A 23,320-nucleotide genomic window follows, 5' to 3' on the forward strand; every position below is an offset into this window, starting at 1 on the left:
CCCTTAATTTCTTTCCTTTTCGATTTTGTGTGTGATTGATTGATATTGTTCTAAATTTAAAAAACATAAGACAATTGCCTGGTTGCATGATGATATTTTTATCGTAATTTAAATTTGGAACGTTAGTGTAAGCCTGAACGTACGGTTTCACCTGTCGGGAACCTAATGGTAGATACGGTTTGTGCATAACAAATAATAAATACTGAACTAATAATTATAATAAATATATATTTATAATAAAATCATAACTTTGTTAATACCTATATCGAAAACCAAATAACAGGAATAATGAAGTGGAACAGAACAACATAACAAAAAAAAATACATACAAGGGCACTTGTGAATCGTCACATACTTTATGTAACATCTAACGTTGCAACATCAAAAAGGGTATACAAAAAACCTGATAGAACCGGTCCAGATGAATTGAGGGCACCTCTGAAGCCTCCCGCTGGTAGATTTAATTCGCGCCTTGACAGAAACCCTTTGACGCGCTCAGCGTTGACAGAACACAGTGGGCGCCATCACAGACGACGCCATTATCATATGAGAATAACGGAAAATCATTATAATAAATTATTAACTAACTCAATTACGATTCATAAAAACATAAATTTAAATTTAAAACAATATAATTCTATGAATAGCATCCGTAGTCCGATAAGTCACCTTTAACACCGACCGGTTTTACGATATCGATAAAAATCGTCATAAAAATTGTAAACAATAAATTGATTACCATAGCGTCGGGTGCGTCTTCCGTGAAACTGTTAGGAAGTGGGGCGACTATCAGCTCTGAGAGCGTCTGACCGGATAAATGACAGAGATATACTATTAATTATACGTATTCATCCGTGCACACTGTATGACATATTTACAGAATGAGGTTACATATGTAAATACTTCTTTGAGAATAATTTTAAAAAAAAATTGACTGAATATTTTTGTAGCGATTTTTTTAAGGTTTTTTTTTATCCAGAAGTACTATTTTCTGTTTTATAAAAATAATTTATTTTTTGGATTTATATTTCTTGTATTAGGTTTTTACTTATTATGTTCCAGCCGACGTTTCGTTTCTAGTTTAGTAAGCATGTTCATGAAAGGACGAGATAATTACTAGATATTATTAAGAAAACTTTACCGAGCTTAATATAAACGTGTACTTAATTATAAATAGAGATCCTATTAATTAAAAAAAAATACAAATAAAATTTTATATTTGTTTCTGAGACCAACATTTTTAATCATCACAAAAACATATCTAGAATCTAGATTATAAATAAGATGTCTGACAGTAATTACAGAAATTCGCGCTAAATTCTCACACAGTCATGGCGTATCGTATTTCGCAAAAACTCGAATCATTGTCATACAAATATATATGTTGTTATGGCGCGTAATTGCCGTCCGGGTGTGTAATTTGCGAGAGCTATTGTCCCGGGATCAATGGAGTCAGCTTTGTTCGTTATCAAGTCGTTTTGAACTTGGCTAAGTATGGGGCAGAATTGGTAAGAAGCTTGGAGTCATTTCTCTCGTCCGCCATTGGGTGATGTCAATGTGTTCGTGTAGTCTGTGTGATTACATCTCGTGTGCTTTCATATACCAAGCATGCTTTATTTTGTTTGTCCAGTCTGCGCGAGTCAAATGTTATTAATGAAAAGAGAAAATTAAGTTCAATATTTTGCCTTTATTAGAATATTCCTCATTAAAAAAATATTAAAATAAAGATACAATCTTGTGATTATTTTTTTCAAACATAAGTGTAACTGCTTGGAGACTTTACACAAGTTTACACAAGTACTTATTTATTTATATAAAAAAATCCCTACATTATATAAGATTGAATACTATATATAATATTAATATATGAAGCAATAAGATTAAAATTCTACTTAAGATAATTAGCGCCAAAAAATGAATATGGAATCTAAAATAGTCAAAATACTTCTGCATATATTTTGACTATTTTTTACACAAAGCTTTTTTTATAACAAATGTATAACACGCATGTATTATCTAAAATAAAAATAGCAATTTATATTGATATGTGTTTTCTATTAATACTTCTAGCGTTATAAACTTTCATTAAAAAAATATATCACCAGGTATTATCTTAAGATTTTAAAAATATGATGAATTTAATATTTTTCTGCATGTCCTATTTCTTGTGAGACTTGAAAGCGGTGTTCGGTTTGATGAGCCTCATCTGAAAACTGTTATGTAACACATAATTTGGTGAGATTAACGACAGTCTACTTATAAGCAAATTCAATAATGTCCGGGGTTTTTTTCATTCTACTTTTGATTATTTTATTTTTTTATATAATTTCCATCTCGTATTGCAGTAAATAAGCTTTGTGAAGTATTTTTTGTTTAAATTAAATAAAAAAATGCCAACTTGAAAAATGTCAAAAATGAAGGAAACAAAATTAATATATGTATGTTGAATTTTAAGCCTGTCATACAACATCTAAACTACCTACACTCAAATTCTGTCGATGTGTCCAAGCCCTATATATGTAATACAGTTTTATTGGCTGTTTAAATCGGATCGCCCCGGGAGGTTCACCCATCGGCTATCGTACGTCTACTATATAAATTGAAATGGATTTTTTATCAGACCACTTCAAATTGTGTTGCCAACTTATCTATAATAAAAGTAAACCTATTTTACACCACCCTTAGCATATTAAATTTTAGTTTAAATTTAGAATATAAACTTTATATGTACCTATCTGGCTTCCAAAATATTAATTTTATATTATCAATGCTATCATTGATTAATATTATCATTTGAAAACTTATTTTTTTTTAGAAACCACTACAAATAAGATTACTAATTCGAAATTCTAAGTATTTCTTTCTTTTTTTATGAGAATTTTGAGTACCTACATGTCAGACTGGTCACAAAGTCAAAAATTGCAAACTATAGTAAATCGCAGTTCTATAAAACCTTTATCAGCTCTAACACATTCTGTCCCTGGGAGTTTGAAACGAATGGAATTGAAAATAATGGCATCCATTGCGAGATACGATCGCATTTTCAATGGACTCGACAGTTGGATCTCGATATCAATGAATAGCAATGATTTTAAATTTAGAATATCGGAACTCCTTGGACATTTGACTCAATCCGATTTTATTCTGCCAATGTACGTCTGATGGAATTCAAGGAGTTTTAATGACACATAGATAAATCTAGCTAGTTCTAACAGAACCCGAAAACATTCGTTTACTTAACATGCGAGCCATTAGGCGTAAACGTGAATAAAACTGTAATAGCCAACATAAACTACGAGCGGGAATCCAAGTTTTTGCTTCAGTATGCGAGGAACGTATTAAGAATTGCCAACAAAGGGAGGTACCAAATGGGGGGGACTCCGCAAATAAAATTGTCGCCGCGGCAGTCGTGTCCCAAATGGCCGGTCATTGTGAATTCAGCTCGGATATACCATGGAGTTTGTTTCGATGGAGGATTTATTTAGCTACATTGGCAGAATAGCTGCCAACTATGTGTAGTTATTTATAAGTCGTAGGTATATATTCTTGTAACCGTAAACTATCAATTATTTGCTCCTGAAAACTATAAAATGATTATTCCAACATTATTATTATATATCCACATATATGTTGAGTGTGTTCTTTCATACTGTACTATTGAGACGTTCTGACGCTCTTCGTCCAGCAAGATGGCCGCCGCGGCCACCCCCCGCTGAGTAAATTCGCTCAACGTTTCCTTGTGTAGGATAGGTATATAGAATTGAATGGCTCTACACAAGTAGTTTGATTTTAAGGGGTTTTAGTTGAGATATTAACAAAAATATATTGATTTCGCTATTTAGTAATACGAAACTCATTTATACAAAGAGAAACGAAGGTAATAATATTGATTTATATTAATTTAAAGGTAATCGCTATTTTTTTTTTGTATATTAAGTTAGTATTTTAACAAATTTCATATATACGTGTCTAGTTTGAGGGCGTTATGAGTTTCAATATTAAGTTCATTAGATACAAATATTCTAAAACTCTTAAAGATTCTCCCTATTTCTGAATAATTTTATACTATATGATAAAGTGGAATATGTTTATTTTATTAATTCACAGCAACATGTTCAAGACATTAGCTGGTTGTTTGCACGTTCCTTATCACAGATTCATTTATAACGCGGACTGTAAAATCGATTATCGGATCTGTTTGAATCGATTATCAGGACGTGTCTGCGCAAATTGATTCCGTTTGTCAGCTTCACAGCTAAATAAATGAAAATTAATCAGAAATATAATCGATTTGTGTGTATTTACGTATCATGTGTGAGATACGTTTATAGACTGTATATTGGTACTTGATGCGTTCTTCAGACTCCTGACGGACAAAGACGCAGATAATGTGGATCATCTCATTGGTGCATCCGTCGCCGGCCACGCCCATCTCGAATATCCACCAATCACACAGCAGCCACTGATCTTGTACGTTATCTAGTTATCTGCCGTCTCACTTGCCACACTGCCTATTTTCATACGTATTTCATTTACCATTGAATTTTATAACTGAATTAATATTAGTGATCTTTGGACTGCGTATTTTTGCTATCGAATTAAGTTTAATTTTAATTGGATTGTAATATATCCAGACACGATAAGACAAGGCTTGTTTTGAATCGAGTTTCTTTTCAATCAAAGCAATATGGCGACCATTATTAAATGAAATCCATTTATAGGTCTATCCGCGCTGAAACTCCCATTGAACTCTGTTCGCGTGAAACGATAGAGCTCTACGGTCGCTGGTCGTGTGGCGAAACTGATTACTTATAAGCGCTGTCGATAACTAAAGGGCCATTGTTCGAACGTCACCGGTGTAAAATATTGTAATGGTGTTATGAGTAAGAAAACAAGAGATTGATATCGTAATGTCGATATGTAATAAGGGCGAAAGGAACAAAGAAAATTTAACGTAACGTCCGGGTACATAATATAATAGAATTATATACAACATATAAGAAAAAACCAGCCTAGTGTCCGAAAAAAAAAGAAAAAAAAGGTAACATTGAATGAACTTTTTCATTGAAATAACTAATATATAGATAGAAAAATATCAACAGTTATCTTGTATGAACCGTTATTAGCAAATTTATTTAGTAAAACAGTCACTCTCTATGAAAGTCTTTGCTAAATAGATTTAAAAAAAAAACTATAAAAATATTTTAAATCTCAAAACGAACATAAAAAAAAATCAGCAAATTCGCTCGAAAGTCGATATCCGAAAATAGATTTAAAAAAAAATCAGTAACTTTGTACGAACGTTATATCCAACTAGGTTAAAAAAATTCAGTAACCTTGTACGGACGTCCCTTATGTATGAAAGAGAGGGGTGACAGGGGTGCAGGGTGGGGCGAGGGTATGTCGGGATTCTAGGGATGAGCTCTCCTCTCGTTACTGTGAGATCGTCCGTCGCGCCCGACGCACACACCCAGCGCTGTACACACGGACAGGACGGTGGTTATATGTGAAGTGACATTGATTCTGGTGTCTTAAAATGGTGGTTCGTTTATTAATAAAATAAATACGATTGGCAATTCAATTGGCATGTCTTAAAAATAAGTCGGAGATTGAAAATGAAGATGTCTGGTGAGTTAGAAATTTTTGTACTTAACAATTTAATTTTTTTTTAATATTTATAATTATATCTTCATTATAAAGGCTTATATTTAATATGTCATTGTCTTATCTGTTTTATAATAATAAAAAAAATGACAGCTTTAATTAGAACACTATCAAAATTTAATTGAAAGAACGGAAGTCTAAAGATAACTAACGGCTAATTATCCTCTGTGCCAATTAACGACATTATAAAATAAAACAAATTCCAATAGAATTAAAGTTGAAAATATAATGAAAATAAACTTGCTATAAGAAATACAATAATATTTATATATAGAACGAATATCATATTCCCGTATCTTCAGTTTGAAGTGTTAATTTGTTTTGACAAAACCTTTATCTATAATGTGAAGGGTGTGCGAAATATCGTTGAATACATTTATATCGATATTTTCCGTCTTGAAAGCCGCCGCCGGTTTAACGTTTGTTTGACAAAGCTTAAGTTTTCAAAGGTCCTGTTTACATCACTAACCTGTGAAATATTTTTTTTATCTGTTATATATATTGTTTGTCTATGATCTGCGGTCAGATAGCGGGTTTTTTTTTGAACCGCTGCAAAAGTTTTTTTTTTTATAATATCAATCTGTGGTTGATTTTGTAAGTGTCTTGGTTTATGGTTTTTAACTTTTTTTTTATATCCTAAGCAACGACTGTGAGTAATTTTATTTCTACTAATACAGTTCCGTAGCAAAAATCTTGAAAAAATAATATAATGTCATATACCTATTACAAAGATAATTTAATATTTTTATTAAAATTAATATAAAATGGTATGGCACACATTTTTTTATTAACCGCTCAGTCCCTTTTAACGAACGATATTCAAGTAAATTTACGAAATTTATAAACATCTTGAGAAAAAAGAAACTTTAAGATATGAGAGATATTATTTAACTGGTGTCCTAAAAAACGGAGTCGTTATTTTTCCTTAGATAATAGATTTCCTTAGTTATATGTATTTGTATGTATTCGAGATTTATACGTACAATTATTATGTTAATGTAGGAAAGAAATACACCTCATTTTAACATATTTAAGTACTGGAAATTCTATTTTGCCAGAACCGAGCGGTCGTCAAATCAATGGGTACATACTTGCAAATGTATTGCCGATGAGGCATGCACTATACTTAATTTTGAGCTTGCTAATATTAAACAAATATAAGTCTTAGGTCTCTGTGATAGAGTCCTTTGTTATATGGCGTGTCTTTGTTAAGAGTTTTATGATGCGAGTCCGTGAACTGTGAGTGACAGAATAACTTCTCCCATTGTCAGTTGCCGTAACTAACTTGAAATACTGAAGTGAGTGCTGTAGATACAGGCAGAATAAAATATTATATATATAAATATATATATTTATATATATATATTGATTCATATAATTTAATACCGACAAAGTATAGCAATGCATGTACAGCTTTTTGTAGCAGAAAAAGTAATCCAAAGAAATTTGATACGAATATGCTTATCAAAACGCATTTTTAACAAGTAACGCCAGTGAAGGTATTATTTTGTTGTATTAATTTATAATAATATATAACATATGAAAACATGGACAGCTCTAAGTGAGTTTGTGTGTTTGTTCTTATTTTAACATGGGTCAGTTTCTGCGGAAACCGAAGATTTAACGACAGCTCTTCAGCATTGTCCGCTCACGGAGCGCTCACATCAAATCACCGATATGGCTAATTTGAATTTGAAATTCGTATGCATATTTACGACTTTCGTGCCAGATACGTGTACTGTTTGAATTAATATAAATATAATATAAATAATATGACTGTAGTTTTAAAACGATAAATTGATTGCGACAGGTGTTGTAGCATAGCAACAGGGTTAAAGGTACGCAGGCGAACCGAGCTCACAAAAGAAATCCTTTAAGACACACGCATATCCTGCGCATTGTCGGTAGGAACTGCACTTTTGTAATGCTAAGCGGTTATCACTGCTCTCTTGTAATCTTATTGTAATACAGATCTATGAAGCGTCTAATTCGATTCTGTTTTTTCACTGCCACGCGCTGTGAAAGACGTATGGACGAGATAGGGGTTGTTTTAACAAGTATATTAGTAGTAATGGGGCGGTTATGATTTATGGAGTGTCTCTTTCAGCTGTATTTGACTAGGGGATGTAGTTTATTGATGACACGCGTGCGTCCGCTAGTAATGAATTCGTTCTCTCGACTAAACACCGCACCTAGCTGTTTATCTTTGTGATTAAATATGACGGATAATAGGGTTACAAGCTGCGAGCTTATAAAAAAGTGTAGATTGTATTTAAATGTTTCATCCGATAGATTGTACTAAGCCAGCGGTTACGGGTGTAGCAAAAAAAAAAAAAGAATTTGCTAATAACCGCAAAGAGAATACAAAAAACAAAGACATATCTTCATGTTGATTTGCATTTCGGAGGGATGCTCTGAGTGAAGAGACAAGCGGAAGTCCTTTGTGGTGAACGGAAACCACGCATAATGCGATCACCGTCCTGCATTCCATCATCTTTTTATGTCTGTAATAAGACAGGTTCGCGTTGTCAAGGAGCACGGATCGTTTGAGATTATTATTAAAGTTCACTCAAAATTAATTACATCCTTCATTTATTTCTGTGTGATTGTGGAGATTTATTGACCTTTAAATTATTCCACAGCCGCTGACAGTCACGAGTCAGTGAGTCCTCCGCCAAGTCCGAGCTCCGGTGCATCAGAGTCAGCTCCCACCTTGGTCCACATCAAACAGGAGAACATGGCTCCAGGAACAGACATGAAAGAATATTACAGCGCTTTGGACTTCGGACTTCAAGAGTCATACCTCACTAACTACGAGTACAGCAGGAAATACTTCTCCAGGCCCCTAGAGCTCCCGAACGACAGGTTCCTGGACCAAACGAAGACTCCCGACGAGGAAGACGATTTCATGGATCTGGAGAAATCCGAACCGAATCTACCGAGGGAATTGAAACTAATGAAATCAGGCGGGATCGTCGCCAAAGCTATCATACCAGCCGGCACCAAATATGGTCCGTTCAACGGAAAGTCTGAGGTTAGTTTTTTGTATTAGTTTATTTTAAAGTTATAATATAGCACTTCAAAACAGGACAAATTCGTCCGCGCCTCACTAACAAGACAAGGCGTCCTTTGGTCACATTAAAACCACTTGTGTTTAACTTTCGAGTGAGGATTAAGAGTCAAAACTGAGTGGTTTCGTTCATAAATAATGACTAAAAACTGAAGCTTTGAAAGAAATGTCAATGTCAGCAGTAAACTGTTTATTTTATTGATGTCTTAAGTAACTCTGGTTTGTTTTTTTTTCGAGTTAAATTTTTTATAGTTGTCGTGTCACACTTAATTAGGTTCCAACAAATAAGTTTGGTGTTATTGAAAGAAAGGGTTGTATAGATAATATTATTGCGTTATTTGAAATAACCTTTAAGATTTCAAATAGTTGTTGTGTGAAGTATTTTTCGAAGTTCAGGTTTAAGTTCCTACCTTAAAATAGAATGGCATGATTTGAAATGATTGCATCAGATTTTCGATTGAGTGCGTTTCGAGATCTGATCTTATGGGTGTGTTATGCATGTCCATAGGAAACGGAAGTCAATTGTCTGTCTTTCCAGAATTGCACCAAAATATGTTAAAGTATGACAGTATCAAATTTCGCTCACCGCTCTTTTACAAATTGTATTCAGAAAAAAATATATATATAACTGATTAAATTAAATGAAAACAATGAAATCAAATAACTAAGACGTATTTATAACAACTAAAAATAAATGACAACTCAACGTTTTAAGGCGGAAAGTATGAAAATATAAATGCCTCAATGGAATATTCAAGACTTTTCAATAACTATTTTAAGTACCATTTAATTGTGAATTTTACGATGAAATATTAAATAAAGATTTGCAATACGAACCACAAAGGACCGGAACATCAGATGTTAAGAGATTGATGCGCAAGCGCCTTTTATAATACCCATATTTGTTGCTGCAGCATATACATCGCTTTATTACAAGGCTGACGTATGATTTATTTTCATAGTGATTATTGTTTTGTAACGCCTGTATATGCTGTATCGTCAGAGGTTAAGTGAAAACCTACCTTATCAGTGTAATTAATAAATACTTATTGAGTTCGACAGTAAATAAATCGCTTTAAGTGAAGCGCTTTTCGCTAAATTATCAAATGTATTGAAAACAGATAGATCTCAATGTAGTGGGTGTCGGGTTGCAGTCAAACCATGCTATTGTGATCCGATGAGGCGTAGATATTTAATTCCGGTTCTAGTATATCCATGTCCTTTTATGGAACACGCATTTGTTGATGCTGATCGTCGTCGAGAATTAAATATGGTTACAACTTATGGTACTATTATTTTATAAAACCGAGAAAACTAAAGAAAACTCGAATAGTTTTTCCATTCCATTTAATTGATGTTTTTGGATAGATAATTGAAATAATGATGTAAATGTCAAAATAAAAAAATAATATTTTAGTTTCTTTTGATATTTATAGCAAAGTTGGGCAATTTGGAACGTGAGGTCTGGGTAATGGCGCCAATTGTGGGATCGTTATGTCGCTGAACGCTGACCGAGCTGCTTCCGCGCAGTCAAGCAGAAGGTCTCTTTGATGCCTGTTACCTTATCAAGCGGAACAATTATTATTATAATCTGTTAAAAATTAATTCATATTAAAAAATAGGCGTCCTTTTTTTTTTAGTGAAATTTAAAAAAATCGCTTCTATTTTCGTAGCTATTTGAGTTTTTCTTACCCTTCGGTAAAGATATTTTCTATGCCGGCTATATCTAATAGATTCTAAGGATAGGATTAAGTGCCGTGTTCACATGTCTACGTAAACTTAAAGGGGTTGTATTGTTTATGTTAAGACGGTAACATTATCTAACCACCGTTTCAAAAAATTTCATGTCTCAATACAGCAAAAAACGGATGTTCTCAATGAATGAATTTTTTACGCGTTCATCCCGTGTCAAAGTGCATAAAGGTGCTTACGAATAAAACTTAATTTTGGTTAAGGCGTGACCCCCGTCAACAGATTTTTTTTTTCCTTATAAAATTCGCATTTTTTTAAAGAAAAAATAACGGTTGCACAACAATAAGGGACGTCACCTAAACCTCATTTTTAAATTAAACTTGATTGGCAAGTTTTTTTTTTTATATAATAAAATTGTCACGAAATCTCTTGAAATGCATCTCTTCCTTTACAATTGCATTTAAACTTCCCTTATCCAGTTAAATTATAGAAACGGTTCTCACAAGTTTTATATCGATCTCCTCTTATTATTACTATTCATATTTTTTTATGTTTAAATATGATTGAAATCGTTGAACATCTTAAAATATGCGATCTCGGTTTGATTTAATGTTTCTATTAAATAGATTAGATAATTATTAAAGTATGGGAACTGGGATCAATGAATTTTTGATGAGCCGAACTTGTTTGTTACAATAGGATCACATCGGAATGTCAATCATCTCATAAATTTGCAAGTCCAATAATGATGCCGTGTCAGGATTGACGCGGGTTCGGCGGGGCTAATTGTGATTGCAATTTTTATATTTAATTGTGAATAAAAAATATTTTTTTTGTAAAACATCACTCCTATTTGCTTTCGACCTGACAAAGGGGATTGGTTATGAATGTTTGATGAGCCACTGTTTATTTTACGTTGAGCGTCGGACCGCGAATAATATGTTTGTCGATACATAATATATTATATGTATCGGATATTAAAATTTATTATTTTCATATACCAATGAACTGAAAAACGACGAACACAGATAGCGAAACGGTAAAATTTGACAGATGTAAAAATAACCGTTAGAATTTCTTTTATTTTACAGTTAAAGCTTTGATTATTATTATGACAACTGTGTTTCGAATACGTTGCATTACTGTCAAAATAGCTGTCATATTCGCTTGACATCTTTTGAAATCCACCCCCTTAGTAAAGGATTAGCAGGCCCATTACATCTTCATTACAGCGGACTACTGACATCAGCTTTTGTATGCTATAAATAATAATCAGTTTTAATACAATTGAAATATTTTATATTTATTTTCAATTTATAATACCTACATATATGTTTTAATAAATTTTAATCGTAGACAGTAAAAGTTCAAATCGCAATGTTAATTATTTTACATAACAAATGTATGGTTCTCCTTGAAATTACGTTCAATGTCAGCGGAGTAATTATGCTTTATCGATTAAAATATAAATTTGTCACGATGTTCGTATGACGGCTAACTTATATTCATGTTTAATAATGGCCATTGTTTTTATTCATTTTTATTATTTTATTTTATTTGTATAATATAATATAATGTGATGTCACAATGCACGATATTCTGTAATGAAACGGAACTATCAGTGCGTAATAAAATAGATATCGTACTGAAAATACTCGGACTAATTCTGTACAGTTGTTATAACAATTATTTTCATTAAACTTAAGTATACGTAATAAGTCGTCATGACGTCCAGATAACGATTGAGTTTCAATCGATCGTTATATAGGAATATTGGCGTTGAAGTTTTTAAGTATTGATGTTGTTCATAGATTTCTATAATCATCAATTGGTTGTATGATATATGTATCTATTTGATAAAGTGGCGGTATAAATAATAACTTAGGGGAGCTTCACCCCAAACTGACAATCCAAATATTTTTATTATTAACAAAACGAATAGTTATCAGTTAATCTCGCACCGTAGTACAATAGCGGCTAATCTTCGGGCGTGATAGAAATTTTATCTTTGTATTGAATTGTCACTTGTCCCCGTTCCCCTCTCTGAGAAAAAATGCGATCTGTGCTTAGTATAAATGATTTTTTTATTAAGCTTCTGATAGATGATCTTAAGACTTAAGAAGTGAATGATTTTAGTAATAGAGAAGTTTACGTTCCTGTTCTGTGTTTGGTATCGATGTTGGATGTATACTGATGTATTTTTATATTGTTCGCCAAATCACAGTTCGAATGTGTTTCCGGAGTTAGAAACTCGTATCTCCGATGCGAATTCCCACCGATATTTTTAACAGCGATTCTGTTAGCGAAAACAGTGCGGGCATGCACAGTGGGGCAATATTTCATCGGTGCTGGCCAGAACAATAATAGCCCGTGGAGTTGAAGCCACGGCACGTTCGCGCTACAATGTAACCGACCGCCAATTTATCTTGGCCGCTCATCCGAATTCGCCGAGCTTTAAACGGGACCGGACACTTAAAGTCCGAGAGCTCAGGAACGGCTGGTCGTGGATACATCGCCAGCATCCGTGTAGACAAAATATCGTAATACTCCGAAAGCAACTTGATATACATCGGTTATTGGGTAAGGTTAAGAGATGTTTACACAAGAAATCAACGTGATTGTTGACTGTGGGATGCCAAGTGGCCAACATTGACGGCGTATTGTGAGTTATGTTTTTAAATAACGCTCTCGATGTTCCGATTAAATGTCTAAATGTTTGTTCTTAAAACGTGAGACGTTTGTAAATTATCGCACTATATATAGATCGTTTGCAGCTATCATAGAAATATCCGGTTTGAAATAACACTATGAACATTTCTGTGCATGTAACTCAAATTAGTATGTACACACTAATTTTGTACACTATAATAATTCTATAATAACCTATGATAGGGTTATATTTTACTTTGGGTGATTAAAGAAAACAAATTGTCCCATTAAATACCCGCTGTAATGAAGCTATAAGGTAATTATGAATTACACGAATCGGTTGAAATTAAATAAACATATCAAGAAAGGATCGAAGTGGTATGTAATATGTATGAAATAATACACTTTAGCACCCCCGAAATAAAAACAGGCTATAAAAAATCGTAAAGCTGCCGAACATATCCTTGCAATAGTCACGGTGAGGCTGACGGTGTCTTTGTCATGGTGTTTTTTTAGCTTGTAATCTTCAAGCTAATCCGTTTTAACGCGACCAGATGTGGCTGGGCGGAATGACACGGTCATATCACATGAGGTAAACAATATAGAGTCAGAGTTATCATTATCATGGGAGCTGTCGTTACTTATATCATTATCGTATGATTAGAAATTTGATAATTTTTAAATTAAATTTTTTTACAAGTCGTTATATTATAATATTTTGTAATTAATTTATTTTATCTACGGCTGGTATATGAATTGTTGGTTCATCGTTCATTTTGATTTTTATCATTTAAATGTAAGTTTTCACAGCTGAAAATCAAAATACAAATATTTGATATTTTAAACTGACTAAACTAATATTGCATTAAAAATTGCACATTTTCATTAATAAAAAGTAGACCATTTTTAATATAATTTCTATTTTTTTAGATTTTTATATTTAAATATTAAAAGAAACGTATTATTACTTTTTTGTTTATGATTCATTGGAATCATAGATAAATCAACACTTCGTCTGATTTTAATAAAAAAAAATATCAAAAATATTTTCGTTTAACGCATTGTTAGAAATAACATTCCATGTTATAACCAAATTATAGCTTACTTATATAATATATAGGCCGTTATCAGTAAATACAAGTCAATCAACATTATCATAACGTCAGTCAGTCTTTGTTTACGTCACAACAAAATAGCTGAAACAGAGATCGCTCGCTGACTGAACCAACGATATGCCATTGTTCCAATCAATGGGGTGCCGTTAATACTAGATCAATGGGACACCGTCACACCGTCACACCCACTGTTATACGACATCCTAATATCACCTCAACACCACACACATAAAGAACACAATCCGATGTATATTTAATTGATTGTAAAACGATCTTAGGTTTTTTGCGCAATGATAGCACTGGTTCGTGAATATATTGTCACCAGAGGTATTAGGTTTTGTCTTCGTTTAATGTCCAAAACGTGACGGTGTAAGGTTATCCTAATTTCGTTGTAATTCGCCCGGAAAGTGACAATGAATGGTCAGATATTGTATTCGTTAATTTATTGTTGAACGTGAGAACATACGTGACCCGAATAAAAGGTGCATTGATAATTATGAAACAGATAAGAAATACAGATTTTTAAAGAAATAGGTTATATATATTTATATTATATATTTAAAAAGATCATTTCTATTGTCGTTACCTAATCTTTATGTTATTCATTTTCTAGTACCTGTTTTATTTAACTCGTTCAATTATATTTGTGGTCTCTTTATTTTTTTTATACTCTTATTTGGTTGCTTATATAAAAGATACGGATAATTTAATTTTATATTAATATTCTCGTAGGACAGTAAGAAATAAACGGTCAAGGATATAAGCAAAAGTCAAATGAAAAAAGCTAAATTTCTTATAAAAATTATCTAAACATCCTGTAGATAAATTTAGAGCCGGTTAAAGCGGAATAAAATTCTACATTTTCTTCCAATAAAACCCTCCTTCCTTGTCCAAGGAGTTAGACGTATCATATAAAGGGGCAATAAAACAAAAGAGTTTCCTTGTAAAAGTGCGGTTTAGTATCTGTTGACGGCCCGGAAGTAATTCTTTTTCCGTCTGATAGCGAAGACTGTTTAAGGAAACGTGGCTCAGAACATCGGACGATCTTAACAAGAATTACTGTCGAGGGTGGATTTTTATTGTGAGCTTGCCATACATTTACTTTTCAGCACACAAAATTTATTTAGGCTAATTTGACTGGAAAATTTATCGTATTCCACTCTTCCATATACCTTCCCTCTATAATAAAATACAAACTTTTTAAATATAAAACCGAAATTCCTAATAATATTAATTCATATATAACAAAGGTATGTGAACCAATTTGGAGCAGGCATATGGTAAATAATTCCGCAAATTGTTATCTTGTGAAACGACTCGTGTGATTCGACCAACGACGCGTTATGCCCGCCACTGCGGTACGGAACGCTCTTCAGTTGATAGTGCTGGGAATGTTATCGATGGTTTTTATATAATACATTTTTTGGACAGATGTGTAAAACGTTTCAATTACTCAAAGTGCTTATTTCGATTAAAGCCCCGTCTTGACAGGTATATCGATAATTTATAGATCCTTCTTTTTGCGCAGAAATTAAATGAGTATTATGAATGTTTTCTAATTCTAAATCTTCATATAAAAAGAAGAGCATCGAGAATACACGAATGAAATTAATTATAATTATAATCGATATCGATAACGTATAAAATACAACACTAAAATTTATGAAATGTAATTTTCCGACGCTAGCTCGCGAACATTTGTAGCTTTTCCGAGTATACCGGGAAATTGCGATCTCTGCGAGAAATATGAGATCTACCGCAGTACGTTTAAATTACAAACACATTTTTATAATAACCTGCACTGCGGTCGTTTACTTCGCTTTTCCCTAAATAAAAATATCTACCGTTTGAAATTTCCGGATGACTTTTTATTTTTGGTGAACCGAAACCAACTTTTGGGAGTCACTTGCGAACGCTCACACAAACATCTGTAAAATAAAACGATTATAACGTTGGTAAACATGTATTCGTATAGAGAAAACATTGAAAATAGATAAGTCGCGTTATAGGCGAATATTAAATCATAGTTCAGTAGTAGGATCCGATTTAACGCACACATCCACACTTATCATACGAAACATGTTTGTGTACGTGTGTGTGTCCGAAATCACAACCTTCAGCTACATCGATGACTGATGGCTAACATGTGCTGGACTCGACCCTCTTAGGGCTGAACACGTTTTATTGTTCACTTATATGTGATCGGAATTATATTGAATAAATGACAGAAACAAGGGAATTGTAACAAATTTTCAAGGGATTTCATAAAGTAATATATACGCCATCAGATTTCACGCACACGGTGTAAGGCGATCTGTGCGGAACTGGTGTCAAATTGAGCGTGAACCAGCCCTGGCTAAGACGAGGGTTGCTAAGATAATTATCTTTTTTAGTGAACGTAGCAAGTTTTAATAACGTGATAAATGCCTCGGAAAGGCTTGCCGGTGACGCGTAAGGAGGGTACACTTCACATTGATTAATATCTCACTTGTTATGTTACTTTCATTGTGCGACAGATGCTTTTTATATATTTTCCTATAATTTTCTTCCGATTTTTTTTTCCCTCGGAATGGGGATAGCGTTTTTAATTTTACGCCGTATTAGACGCACCTTGTTTTGTTGACTGCTCAATTTGCAGATAAACGATTATTCTCAGCGTCTTGGGTGGGAAAGTTGTTACGTTATTAAATACTAAAGAGCACATGATTGATTTTGTATTCGATAATTTCTTTTAGGCAATACTTTTAGCACTATTTTTATCTAGATATTGTGCAGTTTTGTTGTCGATCTTAAAAAAAATTGTATGTATATTATACCTACTACGTACTGTACTAGACAGAGGCTTCTGTGTATATTTGCCGAAGTCGTATATCAAGTTTGAAAGCATTAATTTAATACCGATAAACAAATAACCCACTATCAGGAAGGCACACATCTTTACAAATTATTGCCCTCCATTATGACTCAATCGACTAATGATACAGTACATTTTCTTAAAAAATGCTTAAACTAAGCAAGCGATATTGGTACTTAATGTGATGTACGTTGAAATCTATTATCGCCCGTTCAATTTAACCGATCATATATCTATGTTTTATATTGTATGCAGAGGGAATTTGAAGTGTCCGATAGAAATTGTAGGTTATGGCACCCCTCGTTCCCATAACGGTAGACGTCGACTCCCTTGTTTTCATATTATCAGTAAACTGTTTTGTTTAAACTAGCCAATTAATCAAATTTTAATATTAGCTTTTATATATTACTAGCTGATAGCCGCGACTTCATCTGTTTTTAAAGTTTAACAAAGTAAAAGTACAGGGAAACACGACACTGAACTCGTAATGCTTATAAAATGTTTGTTTCCTTAGAGATTATTAAATGAGATATCGTAGTGTTATTTACAGTTTAAAAGAAATAAAATCTATTTAATTTTGTTGAAATCAATCCAGTAGTTGTTTCGTTATGCTATCACAAAGAGATAACGCATCATTTTATTTGTTTAGATGGATTAGGACGGAAATTATAAGTGCCTACCTAATGATATCGAAAACTTTCGCGTGCGTTCTTTTAAATAAACTTATATTTTTATTAAATTAAATAACATACCTTTCGGCTATCTCGCAGCAACCGTGATCACGGGCAGATGAAAATAATGCCTAGTATATCCGAAAATATTACTTTCATTTTGTATACCTAGTTTGTAACTAATCAAGCATAACACGCTTCATTTTTAAAACAATGCTACGAAATTTATTGTCAATTAGGCAAATCAAAATAACACAACTTTACCGTGACATAATAGATTGCCTGAAGCCACTATGAAAATTAAATAATATGGGGTGGTCAATGATAAATGCCCAAGCTGTTATCCCGCAGACACTGACAGATACTAATAGTGCCATCTATCGTGAAGCCGCGCTGTCCGCTGTCAGAACTCGCCAGGTGCCGCAAGATGACGCCACCGCTGTAGGGTTTATTTAACGTCTATAGCTGTATATTCAAGTTAAAAAATATACCAATAAGTAATTATAGACAAAAGAATTTTATGTACATGAATTATACTTTTGTTCTTGGAGAATCATAATTTGATTAATTAAGTTTTAGATCAAAATCAAACCGATTAGTTAGATATACATTAATTTTCGAAGAACATGCTTTTAAAAGTAAAAAGTAAGAAATTGATAAAAAATCTTTTTAATTCACGTTGAAGGAGTTGGTGTAACGTTTTGAACCTAGTCACTATGAGCTTCTGCTATATTATACTAGATGGCGCTTTAAATAATAAATCTTTTTTCAATTAAGTAAAAAATTTAATCTAGACGCACTAAAATAAACTTGCCAAATATGTATATAACACATAAATAATAAGAACAGATAATTATGTTCTATTAATTTCAAATTGATAGTAGCAAATAAGAATTTAAAAAGTTAATATTTTGACCGTATATCGTTACATTCTTTAGACTTTAAGAGCATATATTAATTTTCTTTCAGGTTTTCGGTAAAAATGGCGTTCGTTCGTGGCTGGACGCGGCTGCGGACAAGTCTAACTGGTTCAAACTCGTCCGCTGCGCAACCTCCCCGCACGAAGTCAATCTGCAACACGAAAAGTTTGCAGGACAAGTACGATTCACTTAAATTTAACTTAACCTAAACGAGTCCTTAGTTTATTTAACTATTTGAAGTTTGGGAAATGAGCTTTGTTTTTATTTCATTTTATGTATCAGTATATCGATTTATATATATCGTAATTTTAATAATTATATTATTCCTCCTTATTTTATTTAATTTAAAGTTTTTTTTTATTAAATATATTTATGTACAATTTTGCAAAACTATTTTTTTCCTAATAAATAATAATCATGTTCATAATCTGACCCTCATAATACCGTCTTTGTCACTACCCCAATAAAATTTGAATGTGGAACGTTTGCAACTTCCGGTGACAGAAAATCGTTGAACAACTGTGCCCCACTTCCGGTCAGGGGAGAACACGCGGTGATTAGATTCACTCTTGGGTTAAACGTTGTTTGATATTTTGACCCTATTTACTAATTTTGATTTCATTTTTTACGTGTTTTTTTTATTCCTTTTATATATTTCAAGAGAATAATAAAAATATTTTTTTAATTCATGCTCCTGCTTATGTCTCAAATTATCCGCTGATTATAATTTGAAAATTAAAATATACTCAACTTTTATTTTGTATATACGTAAATTATTATTTAAAAAATATTGTAAAGAAAAAAAATTAATATACATTTATATGGGATATAAATATATTTTTTTTATAAAAATTGTATTTAAAATATTCTTTTAAATATTCTTTAATGATGAGTTATTGAACATCAGAGAAGACATAATAAATTTATCGACTATTATGGAACCGTTACTTAAGAGGTATAAAATATTTATTAATATGAACTAACATTAACAGATACCATTGATTGTAACGTTATGTTTCAGGTCTGGTATAAAGTGACTCGTGACGTGTCAGCAGGACAAGAGCTGTTGGTCGGAGCTTGGACGTCACTGCCGTTACAAGATGTTCTCACAACTGGTATGTTTATTAATATCGAAATAAAATACAACTCAAACAGATTATTTTTATAAACTGCGACTACCCACGCCATCGATCGTGTTGTCCTAACGCTATAACTTTCTTATTAATTTATTATACTAAAATACATGTTATTTGATATCGCCGATTCTAAATTCAAATTCGTTGATGAACGGACAAAAATTAACAACCGTTGTTATGACGTCTAAAACGCAACATATTTTCCTAAAATATATATTTTTTTTTATATATATATCTCTCTCTCTAATATATCTCTCTCGCATGTATATAGATCTCCTGAAAAATTTCACTATATGCAGATATTTCGTCTTTGGCACGTAGTACCCATACTAATTGTCATTTATAATCTACGGCACTCATTTCATAGGATCGTACATTGATTCGTTAAGCCTAACACACACCAGCTTTTCTATGGTCATTAAGGGGTTGTTTACACTAGTCATTCTGGAGGTAGCCTGCTAAGAAGCAAGGGCTGGAGTGTTGGCTCCAGTACAGTTGAATCACAGTTCATGCTCCGCTGACTCCAACAGTTAATTGGAGTCACCTGCCCTGACACGTGACTCGTACCGACACGTTAATGTATCACAATATTATATACAGGTTGTTTGTTATACAAAATTTTAAATCCTATCCCAATCTGTGTATCCCAAGAATGATTTAATCTATAATATAATAAAAATATGTTTAAGTATTTCCAATAAAAATACAATAATATTAAAAGCTTTGCGTAAATGAATTTAAATAATAATTTCATAGATAATTCTATTTGATAATAAGCACAATAAAATATGAATCCATTCACACAAATGGAACACGCTGTAAATAAAAAAAACAACTGGTCTCAGGGCGCTAACACACGGCGGCACACGCGCATGCGATATTTAATTTAGATAAATCGCGACGTGCGACGGTCGATGTGAAAAATCACGCATATGTTATGTTAAAGGGGAGTTACACAGATAGTTTGGAACTAGAAGGGCTTGTTTATTTAGAACAAGAGCTCTAACCGCCTTTACATATAAAATATGACAAATACATATGTCAGTACAAAAAGCTAGTGAGATGTGATCGAGAATTCAAACCATTATCTAAAGCCCAGATAGTCGAGTGCCACATCCAGTTATGTGAGTGGGGTGTCTTCGTAAGCCTCCTGCACTGGTTTCCGGAGCTACAGCCGGCGTTGTCCATGATTTATGCGTTTTGAATTGTCCGTAATTACTAAACACTAACTGTATTATTCGGAACTTGTTGTCTGTAGTCATGATAAGTCACATTAAGTCTACGTAATTTAAGCGATTCTACTATCATATTCAAGCGAAAACTTTCAGGTTTATTTAACCTATAATATTATGTTTGAATAATTTCTCTATTATTTGACAAAAATATACTATTTTATTGTGTACGCGATTAATATTATATATATATTATTTTTATACATACATCATTAGTTTTACTAAGATAAACAGGACGTTCGATGCCGTGAAGCGTAACTAGTTCATTTAAATCTAATAAAGCTATCTCAAACACAAAATTAAGTATGTCATATGAGCCTATGATAGATATTAACATGCAAGAACAAAGCCTTGAATGCTCGATATAAAAAAACATATTTTGGGTTACCAATCAGTCAAATCCCACGAGCGATCCACCGACTCATATAATATAAAACAGTTTCTCCAAATCAGCCACAACGGCCCACATGACTGAGCAAACATCAGCTGCCGTCGAATCCACAATGACTCTTAAATATTGTCCCTAATTAGAATCGATTTGCAGTGGCTCGATTCGAGTATTTGTCATAATGCCCAAGGCGCGTTGCACAAGACGTGATTGATGAGGCTACCTATCCTTTCATTCAATAATTCGATAACTCGAACTTCTAAAGGATTAATAAATCCAACGTCATCTGTGCGAGATAAATGCCTAATGTTAGGAAAGTAAAAGCTTCAATGACAGCCTTTGATAGCTTGATTGATCATTGTTTTTATCGGTACCCGAAAGCCTGTATTGAAATTTTCTATTTTATTGTGATCTGATTCTTAAGATTCGCCGTACGTTTGATAAAATATAATTGATTTTAAATGTTATATTCCGAATATAATCCTACGGCGTCTGTAATAATAAGCTAACCCTTTATTGGCTTTTTTTTTTCATTGGCTGTCTCCATTCGTGCGTGTTATGAATGAGTGTCGCGCGCTGACATTTGTCAACGCGCAATTGTCGCACAGATTAAAATTGATGACGTTGCTTTGTCCGAAACGCATGCTCCTTTGTGTATATGGCTATTAATATTCCCTAAAATATATTTTAAATCTGATAACATATTTGAATTTCGGTAGTTCATTATAAAGAAGGTTAGGATTTCTTCATCATAAATAATGATATTTTTCCTATAAAATGTATCGGTAATATTAAATTAATTCGTTTGAGATAATAAAGACGTGAATATTTTTTTCCGTTTAATTTCCTATATCTACATAAAACTCATATAATACGGACCATTTAAATAGCTTATATATTTCATATATTACTTATATGATTTTTTTTAAATAATATAAATGGATGTAATGCGATACTATTAGGTCTGCATCATTTGCGCAATAGCAAAGTTAACACAATTGCAACGATTCCCCCACAAATTGTATGATTAATCAAAAAATTAACCAACTACAATAGAGCTCACCCCATCCAAACGCTCACGATCAGTCGGCGTCCCACATAGCGTATTTATTTAACAATCAAATAAATATTAAGGACAATAAAATATAAATATTTCAATTTAATATTCCCGCCCTCGTTGAAGGGTTAAATCTGGCACGGTGGCATTTGTCTCGACTTTTTGTCAACAGATTACTAGGGATCCTGATGAGAAATTATACAATTTTGAATCTAATGCAGATAAAGATAATCTTCTCGCGGATAATTAACTCCTATTCATAGCAAACAAAAAAATCTTTTATACTGTTATTAAATCACAAAACATTAATATAATATTTTTATCTTTTATAATTCAAACAACAATTTTATCTCACGTATGTGTGCATATAATTTTAAACAAACTTTTATCTTGTTTCGACTTTCATTTTCTCTAGTTCATACAATCGATGCTTAAATAATTGGAACGTAAAAATTATCTTCCGTAAAACTATCGTTTAAAACATTTTATACGAGCGATTATTTCGCAATAACCGTACTATATCGAAGTCGTCTCAGCATCCTGTAACGGAGGCCGGTTCTAACCGCGGGGCGCTAACGGCGACGCACCTGACGCTAGCCGCCGGGGATTTGATCAGAAGTCCACCTGATCCAATATATTCGTATAATATTCCGTTACGCCGGTAATTATTCGTATCTGTTAAAGTCGGATATAATTCCGTTATGCTTTTTTATCCGATATCAAATATGTAATTCGGACAGGCTTAGGAAGGTCGTTGAGATTATCGTATGTGTTTTAAAGTATGCTACGGTTGAAATACTGGTCACTCACAACCAGCAACATAAGTATTGTGAAACAACAGGTGAGATGTTTTGGGGGAGGGGAATTAATTT

At 32.8% G+C, this 23,320-nt stretch overlaps 1 protein-coding gene across 3 annotated transcripts in view; it reads left to right on the plus strand.

Annotated features, from left to right (window-relative positions):
• LOC116771443 (histone-lysine N-methyltransferase MECOM-like) overlaps positions 1-23,320 on the plus strand; it is a 68,857-nt gene that overhangs the window by 36,819 nt on the left and 8,718 nt on the right. For 2 of the 3 annotated variants that reach the window (XM_061523346.1, XM_061523347.1), the window contains exons 3-5: positions 8,307-8,698; positions 18,685-18,813; positions 19,657-19,750. In XM_061523346.1, the coding sequence (XP_061379330.1) occupies positions 8,307-8,698; positions 18,685-18,813; positions 19,657-19,750 (615 nt within the window). Of the gene's footprint in view, positions 1-5,392; positions 5,629-8,306; positions 8,699-18,684; positions 18,814-19,656; positions 19,751-23,320 lie in introns of those variants that run through there. The other variant, XM_061523348.1, reaches the window with a different exon arrangement.

Source organism: Danaus plexippus, chromosome 17, assembly GCF_018135715.1.
Source record: "Danaus plexippus chromosome 17, MEX_DaPlex, whole genome shotgun sequence".
In the NCBI taxonomy this organism is placed as follows: Eukaryota; Metazoa; Arthropoda; class Insecta; order Lepidoptera; family Nymphalidae; genus Danaus; species Danaus plexippus.